Source organism: Fistularia commersonii, chromosome 7, assembly GCF_037954325.1.
Source record: "Fistularia commersonii isolate RoL2024-O1a breed Wild chromosome 7, RoL_Fcom_v1.0, whole genome shotgun sequence".
Lineage (NCBI taxonomy): Eukaryota > Metazoa > Chordata > Actinopteri > Syngnathiformes > Fistulariidae > Fistularia > Fistularia commersonii.
The window spans coordinates 11,806,156-11,818,156 of record NC_141290.1 but is presented as its reverse complement, the minus strand read 5'-3'; the positions used below and the strand labels follow the sequence as shown (position 1 = coordinate 11,818,156).

Genomic DNA, 12,001 nt, shown 5'->3' with positions numbered 1-12,001 from the left:
TTTTGGAATGTGGGAGGAAACTGAAAAAACCCGTATAAAAACCCATACAGACACAGAAATGAGAAAATATAACCTCCACACAGAAGGGCCTCCCCTATGACAATTGAACCTTTGCGCCTTGCGGGCTGACCATTTTTGTCCTATTTTTCATTATTCCGAATTGTACAGATGTTTCGGTAGACAAACAGGATCCGTCACAGCGAATGAACTTCATTTTAAAAATAACTTTTATTCCTTTTTGCTTTTTTTTTTCCCCCAACGAGGACTGTTGATAAGCTCTACCCTCCAATGGCGACCGCGACCGTGACGCGTATGAATAACTTTCCAGGAAAATTCTATATTTTTCAATGCATCCAATGTTTCTTGCATTACTGGAAGAAATTGGTGAGCCGCTTCCCAAGTTTTCCCAGGGCGCACGGGATGGCCCCTGCCCCCCTGGTTAGAACACAGAAATGGAATATTCAAATGGAAATCAAGATTCATCACCCACTTTAGTTCTGGCAGGGCGCAGAAATGTCACAGTGTTCAAATAAATTATTCACTGACAGACAGCCTGAGAGTGTCGAGATGGCCCTCAGCTATCATTCAGACGACAATGTGACAAGGATGCATACGCTGTTCCCCGACGTTACCGGAGAACCGCTTCCTCTCCTCTCCATTGATTTCAAGGTCGACACCGAGTGGGAAGGTGTTTGAATGTTATGACAGTTAAGGCAGCCACACCTTTCGGAGATGGTTTCAATCTAACTCTGTAGATGATGGAGCGACACCATGTAGTTTCTGGTTTCTGTCAACACTCGTACGATACATGGATTGAGGGGGAGAGGAAGAAAAAAAAAGCAGATATACTTCAGCGCAGAAACTTGAGCGTGGGATTAAGTTGAGGCTATGAGATTTATTGATGTGTTATCATGTGGTTTTTTGGGGGAAGGATAATCAGATGCATCATATCAACGCGTGCATCCAGGATATGAATCGATGTCCATGAACTTTTCACCGATTTAGAACATGTGGAAAAATGCGTGTTCTGAAAACATCTCTCGAACACTGAAAAGGAAAAAAATATATATGAAAAAAATACGTAAATATACCCGCACAAAAGCAGTGTACAAAATGCTCGAGCATATATGGAACACTTAATAAAACTAATGTAAAATATGTAAATGTTTTTTATGTAAAGATGGCCTTAAATGTCACATTACAGAGACTTAGTTTACGGATACTGAAAATCGCGTAACGAATCTGTGTTATGCCGGATCCAAGTCGATTTTATCCTCTGGCCTCTCGTAAACAGGAATTCCTCACACATGCCGAGGATTGAAGGGCTAATTGATGACTTGACACGGAAAAGTAAACCAAAAACAATTTTAACCGAGGGGTTCTTTTGACAAGATTCCATCACGCCGCTTGTTCCTCGTTAGCGGCTGAACAATGTCCAAGGGCCTTGTGATGCCGCTGTAATCCCCGAAAGCTCCCTTTATAGGGGTGTTAGGGGGCAGCTGTCTTAATTTACTAAATTATTTATCAACAGATTTCATACAGAGCGATGGTTTATTTGCTGGTTGTGTTTTTCTTCACCTCTAAATGCCAGCAGGTGCATCATAGCGACTTGTAAAATAAAATGCTAATAATGTTTCAGGGAGCAGTAATATTATGGAGCGGGATTTTATATGGATATAAATATTTATATGTTTGAATGTTTTTTGCTTTCCTGCATTCTAAATTTGGTCTTAATTTCAATTCAGCTGACTGGAGCCAATCCCAGCTGTCATTGGGTGAGACAGTATTGGTCGTCTGTCAATCACAGGTCACGTATAGAGATGCATTGTCGCCTTTTTATAATAATCGCCTACGTCATTTCAAGTTTCTTAGAAAACACAAAAAAAATTAACCACATGTTGAATACGGTGTTGATTTGGGCAAAAAAGTCCACAAAATTACATAGACAATAATTTTAGAAAGGTTGAAGATAATACCATTTATCCTTTAATTCAAACATTATATGGAGACATCCAACCATTCATTTCCTCATTCATGGTAGAGCCGCATGTTTTTGGACTTCAGGTGAACTTGGAAGAAACCCACGCAGACACGGGGAGATCGTGCAAACTCCACGGAGAAAAGCCGCCACGGACCATCTAGCCATTAGGCCGCAAACCACCGTAACATCCAACCCCACGGTTCCTTCCGGTTCAATTTCCAGCAGTTCTTTCACCTATTAACTAATAAGGTAACCAGTGACTTTCACTGGTATCGATTTCATAAATCTGCGCGATCGGTCAGGATAAGCCACGGCACACAGATCTGCTTCTGCATCCAACGCGAGACAGAAAATCAGCAAAGAGCCATAACACCTCTGTTGGAAGTTCGATGGAAAAAAATCAAAGGATTTATTCAACCCAAAACTACAGAGTTAATCCCGTGGCTTCGGAGCCCAGTGTGTGTACAAGTGTATGCATGCTATGTGCGGTACTTGAGAGTGGAGACAACAAGGATTCAATTTTTCCAAATGCAACAGTAGCAGCGAAAAGCCTCGGCTCTCTGCACACTCATTTAGCTCATGATTTGAAATATCAGGCTGGCTTGATTATTTTTTTCACAACCTTTATCTACCTTGGAAAGTCAATGGGAATTGAAAACTCCAGATTGAGGGAGATCTAAAAGTAGGCCGTATAGACCTCAGATGAAAAAAAATAAAAATAAACTCCAAGCCAATAGGGTATACCGACATTAGGTACAATCCTTTAAACGCGCACACATATTGGCGATCTGAACCAGGTCAAGCAAAGCAGTTCTCGATTGTCAATGTTCCAGGTGGTTAGGATATAGTGAAATGTAGTTTTCCCTCCTGATTATTCCGATTTAATGGGAACATATCACACCGTTGGTTTAGATTGGGGGAAAAACAGAATTAAAAAAATAGAGCACATCCCCTCAAATACAAGTTTAAGTGATGTTCCAAATATGCAAGTCTTGAGGCAGCCGTCACTCCCCTCCAGTCAAAGATACATCTTTCTTTTCGTTCCTACACGGTTGCATTTTTAAGACTTCTAGTGTGCGTAATAATACATTTACGGTTTCGATACCAGGGGGAGAGGAGTGGGGAGAGCTGGGTGGATTTTCACAGAAACCCGATGTGAAGAGGCAGGAGTGCACCGGCGCAATTTGTAGCGTGCATTTACGCATTCAGGAAAACTAATTGCGGCCTGGTATTTCACGGCAACAAAAGTCGCGGGAAATTCAATGAGGGGCAGAAAGCAGAGGTTATAAGGTCTTCATCAGAATTGTTATATTTTCTGATGCAAAACGACCAAAAATTAAACAAAAGAATAAAAAGAATCAGGTATACAGCGAGTGCCATTGTCTGCTCTACAAAATGGATGGCAGACAGTAGATCTTTTACTATTTTATAAACAAATTTCTGGTTTAATTGAAAGCTTTGTATATTTGTACAAACCAAAATCGAGCAAGTGCTGGTGCCTGTGTATTTTTTTCTTTTAAAAGTAAAAAGGATGTGTGCATCCTTCTGCCAAGGTTGGGATCAGGGCTGAGCGCGTTGCTTTTAATCAACTGATATCAGCTTCACTGAATATCAGCCCATCGTTTAAAATGAGTCGTTTGTCTGCTTTTTGCACGTCAGCAGAAAACGCAACTTCCAGTAGGATGTAACAACTGAGTGGTTACTGGGCTCTGACCCCCTGTTTTCATGAATTTATTCATTAATTCACTTATTCACACGTCTGGGCAATTTAAGGTCCCTAAATGAACCAAGAGCATGTTTTTGGACTGTGGGAGGAAACCTAAGAATCTGGAGGAAACCCATGCAGAAACAAGGAGAACACGCAAACTCCACACGGAATCGAACCACAGACCTTCCTATCATTGTGCCGCTGAGCTGCCCAACGCGTATTTTGTGTCTGTCCAAAAATAAATTACACTTCCGTGCTCGCTGGAAGGTTGTGATATGAGCCGAATGGAATAATTCATACTGATTAATGAAATCTCAGTATAAAAAATAAGACAAGAAGATGACAAGCCCAGATGCAGCCTTTTTTATTTGTCCTAATGCATTGTAGGAGTATCAATACCATGTGAACTATATTGGCATATCAGACGATGGGCAAAAAAATCAAGTTATGCCTAGTTAAGTGTCTACTTCTTCTTCTTCTTTCCGCTTTTCCCTTCAGGGGTCCCCACAGCGAATCAACCTTCTCCATCGAACCCTGTTCTCCTTTCCTATCCTCCTCTCTCACACCAACTACCTTCATATCCTCTCTCACTACGTCTCCCTCTAGACTTCCTGTCATGCAGCTCCAATTCCAGTATCTGTCCACCAATATATTCAATATCCCTCCTCTGTACATGACCGAACCATCTCAGTCTGGCTTCTCTGACCTTCTCTCCAAAACAACTAACATGTGCTGTTCCTCTGATATACTCATCCCTGATCCTATCCATCCCTGTCACTCCCAAAGAGAACCTCAACATCTTCATCTCTGCGACATCCAGCTCTGCTTCCTGTCTCTCCCTCAATGCCACCGTCAATACCACCCTCTTTACCTTACGCTGTATCTCCCCGTACTGCTGTCTGTTCTCTTCAGTTCCCTCAGTGTCCCACTTCTTCCTTGCTAACCGCTTTCTCTGTATATACTCCTGCACTTTCTCATTACACCACCAAATCTCCTTATCTACTTTCCTTCCAGATGATACACCAAGTACGCTCCTACCTGTCTCCCTGATAACTCTAGCTGTTGTTGTCCAAACATCTGGAATCTCTCCCTGACCACCCAGATCCCAGATCCTTTCTCAACTCCTCCCTGAAAACCATACAACCCTCCCCCTTTTCAGCTTCCACCACTTTGTCCTCTGCTCTGTCTTTGTCCTCATAAGCTTCCTTGTCACCTGAGTCATCCTACAAATCCCCATCCTATGCTATCTGGCTACACTCTCACCTACAACTAATTTGCAGTCACTGATCTCTTTCAGGTTACCTCATCTATACGAGATGTAGTCTACCTGCGTGCTCCTTCCTCTGCTCTTATAAGTTACCCGATGTTCCTGTCTTTTCTAGAAAAAGTGTTCACGACAGCCATTTCCAGCATTTTTGCAAAGTCTACCACCATCTGTCCCTTTGTGTATCCATCCTGTTTACCAAATCTGTCCATCGCTTCTTCATCCCCTCTTTTGCCTGCACCAGCATGTCCATCTAAGTCTTTACCAATTTCCATTCTCTTTTCGCCCTCCTCCTCTCCTTCTTTGACCGCCAGTAGACCAATTTCCACTGGTACCCTGCAGGTCATCTGTACCAGTGGCGGTTGTTGTTAACCCAGGCCTCGACCAATCCGGTATGAGATTATTAGGTTTGATTCGCATGTTCGCTTTTTGCAAAAGTTTTATGCAGAGACACTGGGCCTTGCCCCCCTGAGGCTGCCTCAGGGAGACGCTGGCCCGTGCCGCCCTGAGACTGCATTAGGTTAAATGTCTACTAACGCTGCATAATTAATCCAGAAAGAAAACCATCCGTCAGATGGGAAACAGAAAAACCGAAGCAAAAACACAGCTTATTGAAATCCGGCCATATCTCAGAGACCCGGGAGAGGCGGCGTGCACGGGGGACGGGTGGAGGCCGAACGCCTGCTCTCGGACGGAGATGGAATCTGCGCCTGGGAACCAAGCGAGCCGGAGGGGGGGGGGGGGGGGGGGGGGGGGGGGGGCGGGCCAGATGGGAATTATACATGCGCGTTGCCCGAGAGCAGATAAAGATGGCTGAAGCCGCCACGCAGACGGATGGACCGAGCAACCGAGCGAATTTATAGTTTGGAAAAAAGGAAACCCGGCAGCATGTTGGGGGGAGAGGAGACGGAGGGGGGGTTCGTGCAAGAAAGTCAATACATCCCATTGTGTACAGACAATCTGCCCCCCCACCCTGCAAACCCTACTTCTCAAGTGTGACTGACTCTATTGGTCTGACTCATGCCGACAGCTTGTCTCGCCTGCCCCGGGGCCGAGCGGGGAATCATCGATTATCTATGCGCCGGTGCGTATACCCCCCCCTCCCCTCCAGAAAAGTTAGTTCTCCTCGGTATTTATTCATTTTATTAGAAACAGATCGCCGCTGTATGGCTAGCTCTTTTAAAAATTCTTAAAAGCGGGGAAGAAATGTGTTTGATTGTGATAACTTGCTACGCGGCTTCGGATTCACTGTCATTTTTAATTTGGAGTAATACATGAAGCGTTCGATAAGGTTCAATGAGGCTGAGAGAAGCGGCTTCAAATGATATGTCTGCATCCCTGGACATGTAATAACCTTTGGACATGTCTGCTCTAAATGACTTGCGGATTTTTTTTTTTTTCTTCTTCCCTCTCCCTCCAACAGCAAACTCCTCCCGACGCTGCAAAACTGAAAACAAATTTGGTTAATGAAGTGGGAGAAAAGAAGGGCTGCCTCCCCATGATGGGATGCGATCGATGGAGTTGCCGTTCGCTGGCGTCGTCGAGGCTAACTGCACTCCGTCAGTGGGCGTGAGGGTTGTGGAGCAGTGCATAATGAATCAAAGGTCTTCATTAGTGGCCAGATTGACCCCTCGTGAGAACAATACTGTGCGTGCATATAGATCTTTGGAGACGGATAGGGGGACAGTGGGAGCCGCCGGGACTGGGACTACATAGTGAGGGCCTTCCAGCACGAAGGAGTCAAAGGTGTGATTCCCACAGGGGGGTCTTTTCTTTCTCCTCGTGTCTGCGCGGGTTTGCTCCTGCTTCTCCGGTTTCCTCCCGCAGTCCAATTACATGCAGGGGGTTCACTGATGTGTGAATGAAAGACTGAACGGTTGCATGTCTCTATATAATGGACATTTATATATTTTTATTTAAAGATGCTAAGGTTCTCTTTGGGAGTGACCAGGATGGTTAGGATTAGAGTCTATCAGAGGAACAGCACGTTACAGAAGCCAGACTGAGATGCTTCAGTCATGTGCAGGAAGGGATAGTGAATATATTGATAGATGGGTGCTGGAATTGGAGCTGCCAGGCAGGAGGTCTCGTGGAAGACCAAGGAGAAGATTTATGGACGTAGTGAGAGAGGATATGAAGGTAGTGAGTATGGGAGAGGAGGATACAGAGAATAGGGTTAGATGGAGAAGGTTGATTCACTGTGGCAACCGCTGAAGGGAAAAGCCGAAATGAGAAGAAGATACATTATTAGTTATAGTTACTGTTCCCTCTAAGCCGCTGGTTTGCGCAATCGCGCACTGCTCCAGCGTTCTCCGCGCACAACAAAGCCGAACTTTAAATAAATTAAACACATTCATTTTATTTACAGTTCAGCTTGGATTTTATTTTGTGCGAGGCATAGATTTGCTCTGCGCGGAGAATGCTGGAGCAGTGCGCAAACGCGCGGCTTAGAGGGAGCAGTGGCTATAATTATATTTATATTTATATTTATTTATATCTCCATCTATACCTACTTATGTGCAATGTACGACAAGAGCAACATACCTCATCTCAGCACTCTGTTTACGAGAGCACTACTGATTGCTTCAGTCGCACATCTCACTTTATCATATCGCTTTTTATTCATTATTTAGCATTATATTGTGTAGCATATTGCTGCATTTTTCCATTTCCCATTGCCTTGTGTTTCTGAAATGAAATGACGATAACAAGGCTATTCTCTTCTATTCTATCAATGTGACACATGAATGAGAGGGTGAATAGTTGTATGTTATTATATTGTGGCCCGGCGATGGACTGGTTTAAATTGAATAAAAAATTCGCCCATATGTGTGAATGAGAGAACAAATGATTGTTTGTCTCTACTATATATGATGCGTGAATGACTATTTATGTCTCTACGACATGCGAATGAGATCGACTGGCAACCGGGACAGGCCGTGAATCCCAGCCTCTCGTCCAATCACAGCTGGGATAGCCTCCAGCATCCTCACGACTCTAAGCTGTCTCGATAACGGATGGATGGATGTTTTGAAAACCAGATGCGGACCGACAGGGATGGATTAAGCGCTTCAGCCTTGAATCTGAGACTCTGAGGTTGAATAAGCGTGCATGAACAAAAAACAAAAAATAAATAACGACTGCTGTGCGCTACCAGGGTTGCTGTGTGGATGAGCAGCATCTCGTACGATTTGGTGATCATACGCAGGCTCGAAATTCAATTAATTATGGTACAAAGCAGCTTTTATCCACGCATAAATGATACCGAAGGGAAATGACTTATGCCGGGCGTACCCATAATGATTTTCACTGTCCTGGAAGGAAATCTGAGTTTTCCTGGAGTCACGGTGCACTCCTGTCATCTCGGTTGGTAAGTACAAGGAGTTTTTTTACCCCAGTCTTGGGCTTAAGACAACATCAACCATGACGTAACACAATCAACAACCAATAGCAAACAAAACCAGAAACAGGAAACGTGGTAAACAAACAGTCACCGGAGAGGGATTGGCGGCAGAGGCGTTATTTGACGGGAGGTGCGAACGAACGGGAATGACGAACAACATTCTGTTCGGTATCGATTGTCCAGAACAGCTTGGACCGAACGGAGAAGGAGAAGCAATGGACTGAAATAGCAGAAGTACTGCAAAGACCGGGTGACAACATTGCACGGTGGGAAAAAAAATGCTGAGAGAATCTAGTTGTAGTCGTGTGAATAGTGACCCTGCAAAACTTACAGCCTTAAAACTCTAAAAAATAGTGTTAAGATATGAGATGGTAGTTTTACAGTTGAGTCTTTCCCAAGTCTTTTAGATGCATGGGTGGCATTGACAGCGGCATTGAGGGAGAGACAGGAAGCAGAGCTGGATGTCGCAGAGATGAAGATGTTGAGGTTCTCTTTGGGAGTGACCAGGATGGACAGGATGAGGAATGAGTCTATCAGAGGGGACAGCACATGTTAGATGTTTTGGGGGGAAAGTCTGGGCTGGCCAGACTGGGACGGTTCGGTCATGTACGGAGGAGGGATTGACGTAGAAGGATGTTTAGATTGGAGCTGTGAGGTCCAGAGGAAGACCAGAGAGAAGATTTATGGACGTATTGAGAGAGGATGTGAAGTTAGTTGGTGTGAGAGGAAGATACAGAGGACAGGGTTAGATGGAGAAGGTCGATTCGCTGCGGTGACCCCTGAAGGGAAAAGCCGAGAGGAAAAGAAGAAGATGTGTGGGTGGCATTCGATTCCACATCTGACTCAGGAAAAATCAAAACTTTCCGGACACACTCACGGTGCTGAAATTGCGCGGGCCGCAGAGCTCCCCCTGGTATCGGCAGTAGAGGAGCATCTCCTCCAACTGGTGTCCCAGGCGGTCCAGCAGCTGCCTCATGGACGGCTGGGACTCCCGCGGCGGCGGCAAGAAGTGGTTGAAGTCCAGGATGCGCGACAACAGCGGCCAGGGCGGCTCGCCTTCACCACCACCACCGCCGCCGCCGCCGCCGCGCACCGGGGCCAGCGCCTCCCGCGCCGCGGCGGACACCTGCCAGTTCCTTCCCAGGAGCCCCAGCCACCTCCCGGCGCTGAAGATGTCCGTCTTCTTCATGCGCCGCGGCAGCAGAAGGTTCTGGTTGCAGATAGTCACGGCGGGGAAGACCAGCCTCTTGGCGTACACCATGTGCGCCTTGGTGTAAACCGGCGACGACAGCAGGTACCGGACCCGGTTGGAGGACCAGGTGAAGAGCAGTGCCACGGCGGCCAGGAACGCCAGCAGCCAGGCGAGTCGCCGCGGGTACGAGCCGCTGAGGAAGACGTGCCTCAACCCGTGCAAGGTGGTGTGCTTGAGGAAGAGCTTGCCGGCGTCGGAGAGAGAGCCCGGTCCCGGTGCCGGTCCCGGTTTGGACCCGGATGAGTCGCACTGGCACATCTCGACCGGGTGGGGAAGGAGGGAAGCGGCGCGGAGCGCGTCTTGTTTCCGCTCCGCGCCGAACCGACGCCCGAGTCGCCTGTGCGCGCTCGGACGGCTGAGGGATGGAGAGACGGAAGCGTGCGTGTGCGTGTGTGAGAGAGGGAGAGAGAGACAGAGCGCTCAGTGCTCGCCAGCTCCGGGCGTCGAGCAGCAGCTTGTGGCGGTGATGCGGAGCGGTTGTCCCCACCCACCCAACCACCCTGCGCACCCACCCGAAACATCGTGAGCGTGCCCGCGGGGAGAAGTTGTGCGCAAAAGCAAAAAAAAAAAACCAAAACAAAATAAAAACAACATTAGACTCTCGAACGACTGACAGGACTGTCAGTCAACAAACACGTATTAACTCATGACATTCTGCAATTCTGCGCTTTACGCATCCGCTGCACGCAACTGTCCGTGCTACTGAAATGTGTATTTGATCTCTCTGCACACGCACTTTGTGAGTTGCACGCTCAAAATACACGCACTTTCACTTGCACATCTTGCACGCATTGTTTACAATTCGAATACATTTCTGTGGATGTTTACATTTTCCCGCACTGGTTGCATCGGGTTAGGACAGTAGGTTTGTTTTTATTTAATTATCAATACTTCTCTGGATAAACTGAGGACGGCAACGTGAGAATATCATCATGAGGGGAAAACACGTTTCCAGACTAAAAACATGGTGATAAACATATTGAGCTTGCGTGGACTTCGTTAAAAATCACACTGGTCGTAATTATTAGTCTTCTCGAACACGTTGTCATCCCAAGTGCATGAAGCGTGTGACGAATAGAGAATTTTCCCTCAGAGCGTGCACATCCGTATCTAAATATAAATAAAAGTAAAAGCAGATTTTTTATTTTCAATTTCTTTCTGTGTGGGCGCATACCGTCACATGCCGATCCTCCAATGAGTCGGTATGGGGAGTGAGAAATGTTTAGTCTTGGTCCTACACACACACACACACGCACACACACACACACACACACACTTTTTTAACCTTAGAACACCCTTGTCCCAAGCTCTCTCTCACACACACACACACACACACACACACACACACACACACACACACACTTTGACACACGCTTCTGATTTGCTGGATGAAAACCATTGCCCTCATTTGGTGCAGAACATTTGTCTCTCTTTTCAAGTCTGTCACACACACGTACGCACACTCATAAGTACATGCGCGTGCACGTGCACCACAAACTATCCTCAGAACTTGCATTTGTTCCGTGCCATTGAGGAAAAGACAAGGAAGCAGAGCTGCAGGCGGAGGAGACCGGGACGTTGAGGTTCTTTTTGGAACTGAAGGGGACGGACAGGATCGGGAACAGGTCCATCAGAGGGGACGGCACATGTTAGATGTTCTGGCGATAAAGTCACACTGAGGGGGTTTGAACAAAAGAGGGGATGGCGGAGATCCAGGCGGAAGGACGTTGAGGTATGAGAGCAAAAAAAAACAGACTCAAAGCCCATGGTAAATTATTTCTTATCAGCCATCCAGGTCATGGTGAATTCTTGTCAAAATCTTCTCGTCGAAGCAACTGAACTTCTTCACTTGAAGACGTTCCACCCTTCATTCTTCAGAGTTGAATAAGCCTCTCTGATGAGGGGTGAAAGTGAAGAAATTCAAGTCCAGTTGCCAGACAAGAAGATTTTAGAGTATTAGAGCCGGCCTGTCACCGTAATACTACAAGTCCCACAATGCATTGCAAGTGCATTGGCGCACCAATCGTTCATCAGCATTACATTACATTACATTGCATTTGGCAGACGCTTTTATCCAAAGCGACTTACAAGAGGACATAGGGACTGCAAATACACTTGCAAATCAGCAGCCTTGTGAAACTTCTCAACTATGGCGACTTTCAATTACATCTCGCCTGCAAAAGGGTTTGTCTGTGGGTGTAAAGGGCGGGGTGTGTCGTCTGTGCTGAGACAGTGTGGCTATAACGAAAGGATGATGGCTAGTTTGGGCTAGTGAGCATCACAGAACAGCAAATTGAGCTTTGTCACATTTTCAGTTTTTTACTAATTTTACATTTTACTAATTTTTCTGCTTATTTGAATTTTCTTTTTAAGGAAATTATAAGGAAAAATAT

The 12,001-nt window shown here is 46.0% G+C and overlaps 1 protein-coding gene across 2 annotated transcripts in view; it reads right to left on the bottom strand.

The window, feature by feature from the left end:
* The window catches only part of asic1b (acid-sensing (proton-gated) ion channel 1b), a 219,938-nt gene that overhangs the window by 38,376 nt on the left and 169,561 nt on the right, over positions 1-12,001 (bottom strand). Inside the window, exon 1 of one of the 2 annotated variants that reach the window (XM_086149810.1) lies at positions 9,234-10,026. The exons of the other annotated variant lie outside the window; for it this stretch is intronic. Coding sequence (XP_086005936.1) covers positions 9,234-9,866 — 633 coding nt within the window. The 5' untranslated portion in view covers positions 9,867-10,026. Of the gene's footprint in view, positions 1-9,233; positions 10,027-12,001 lie in introns of those variants that run through there. 2 annotated transcript variants of the gene reach the window in all.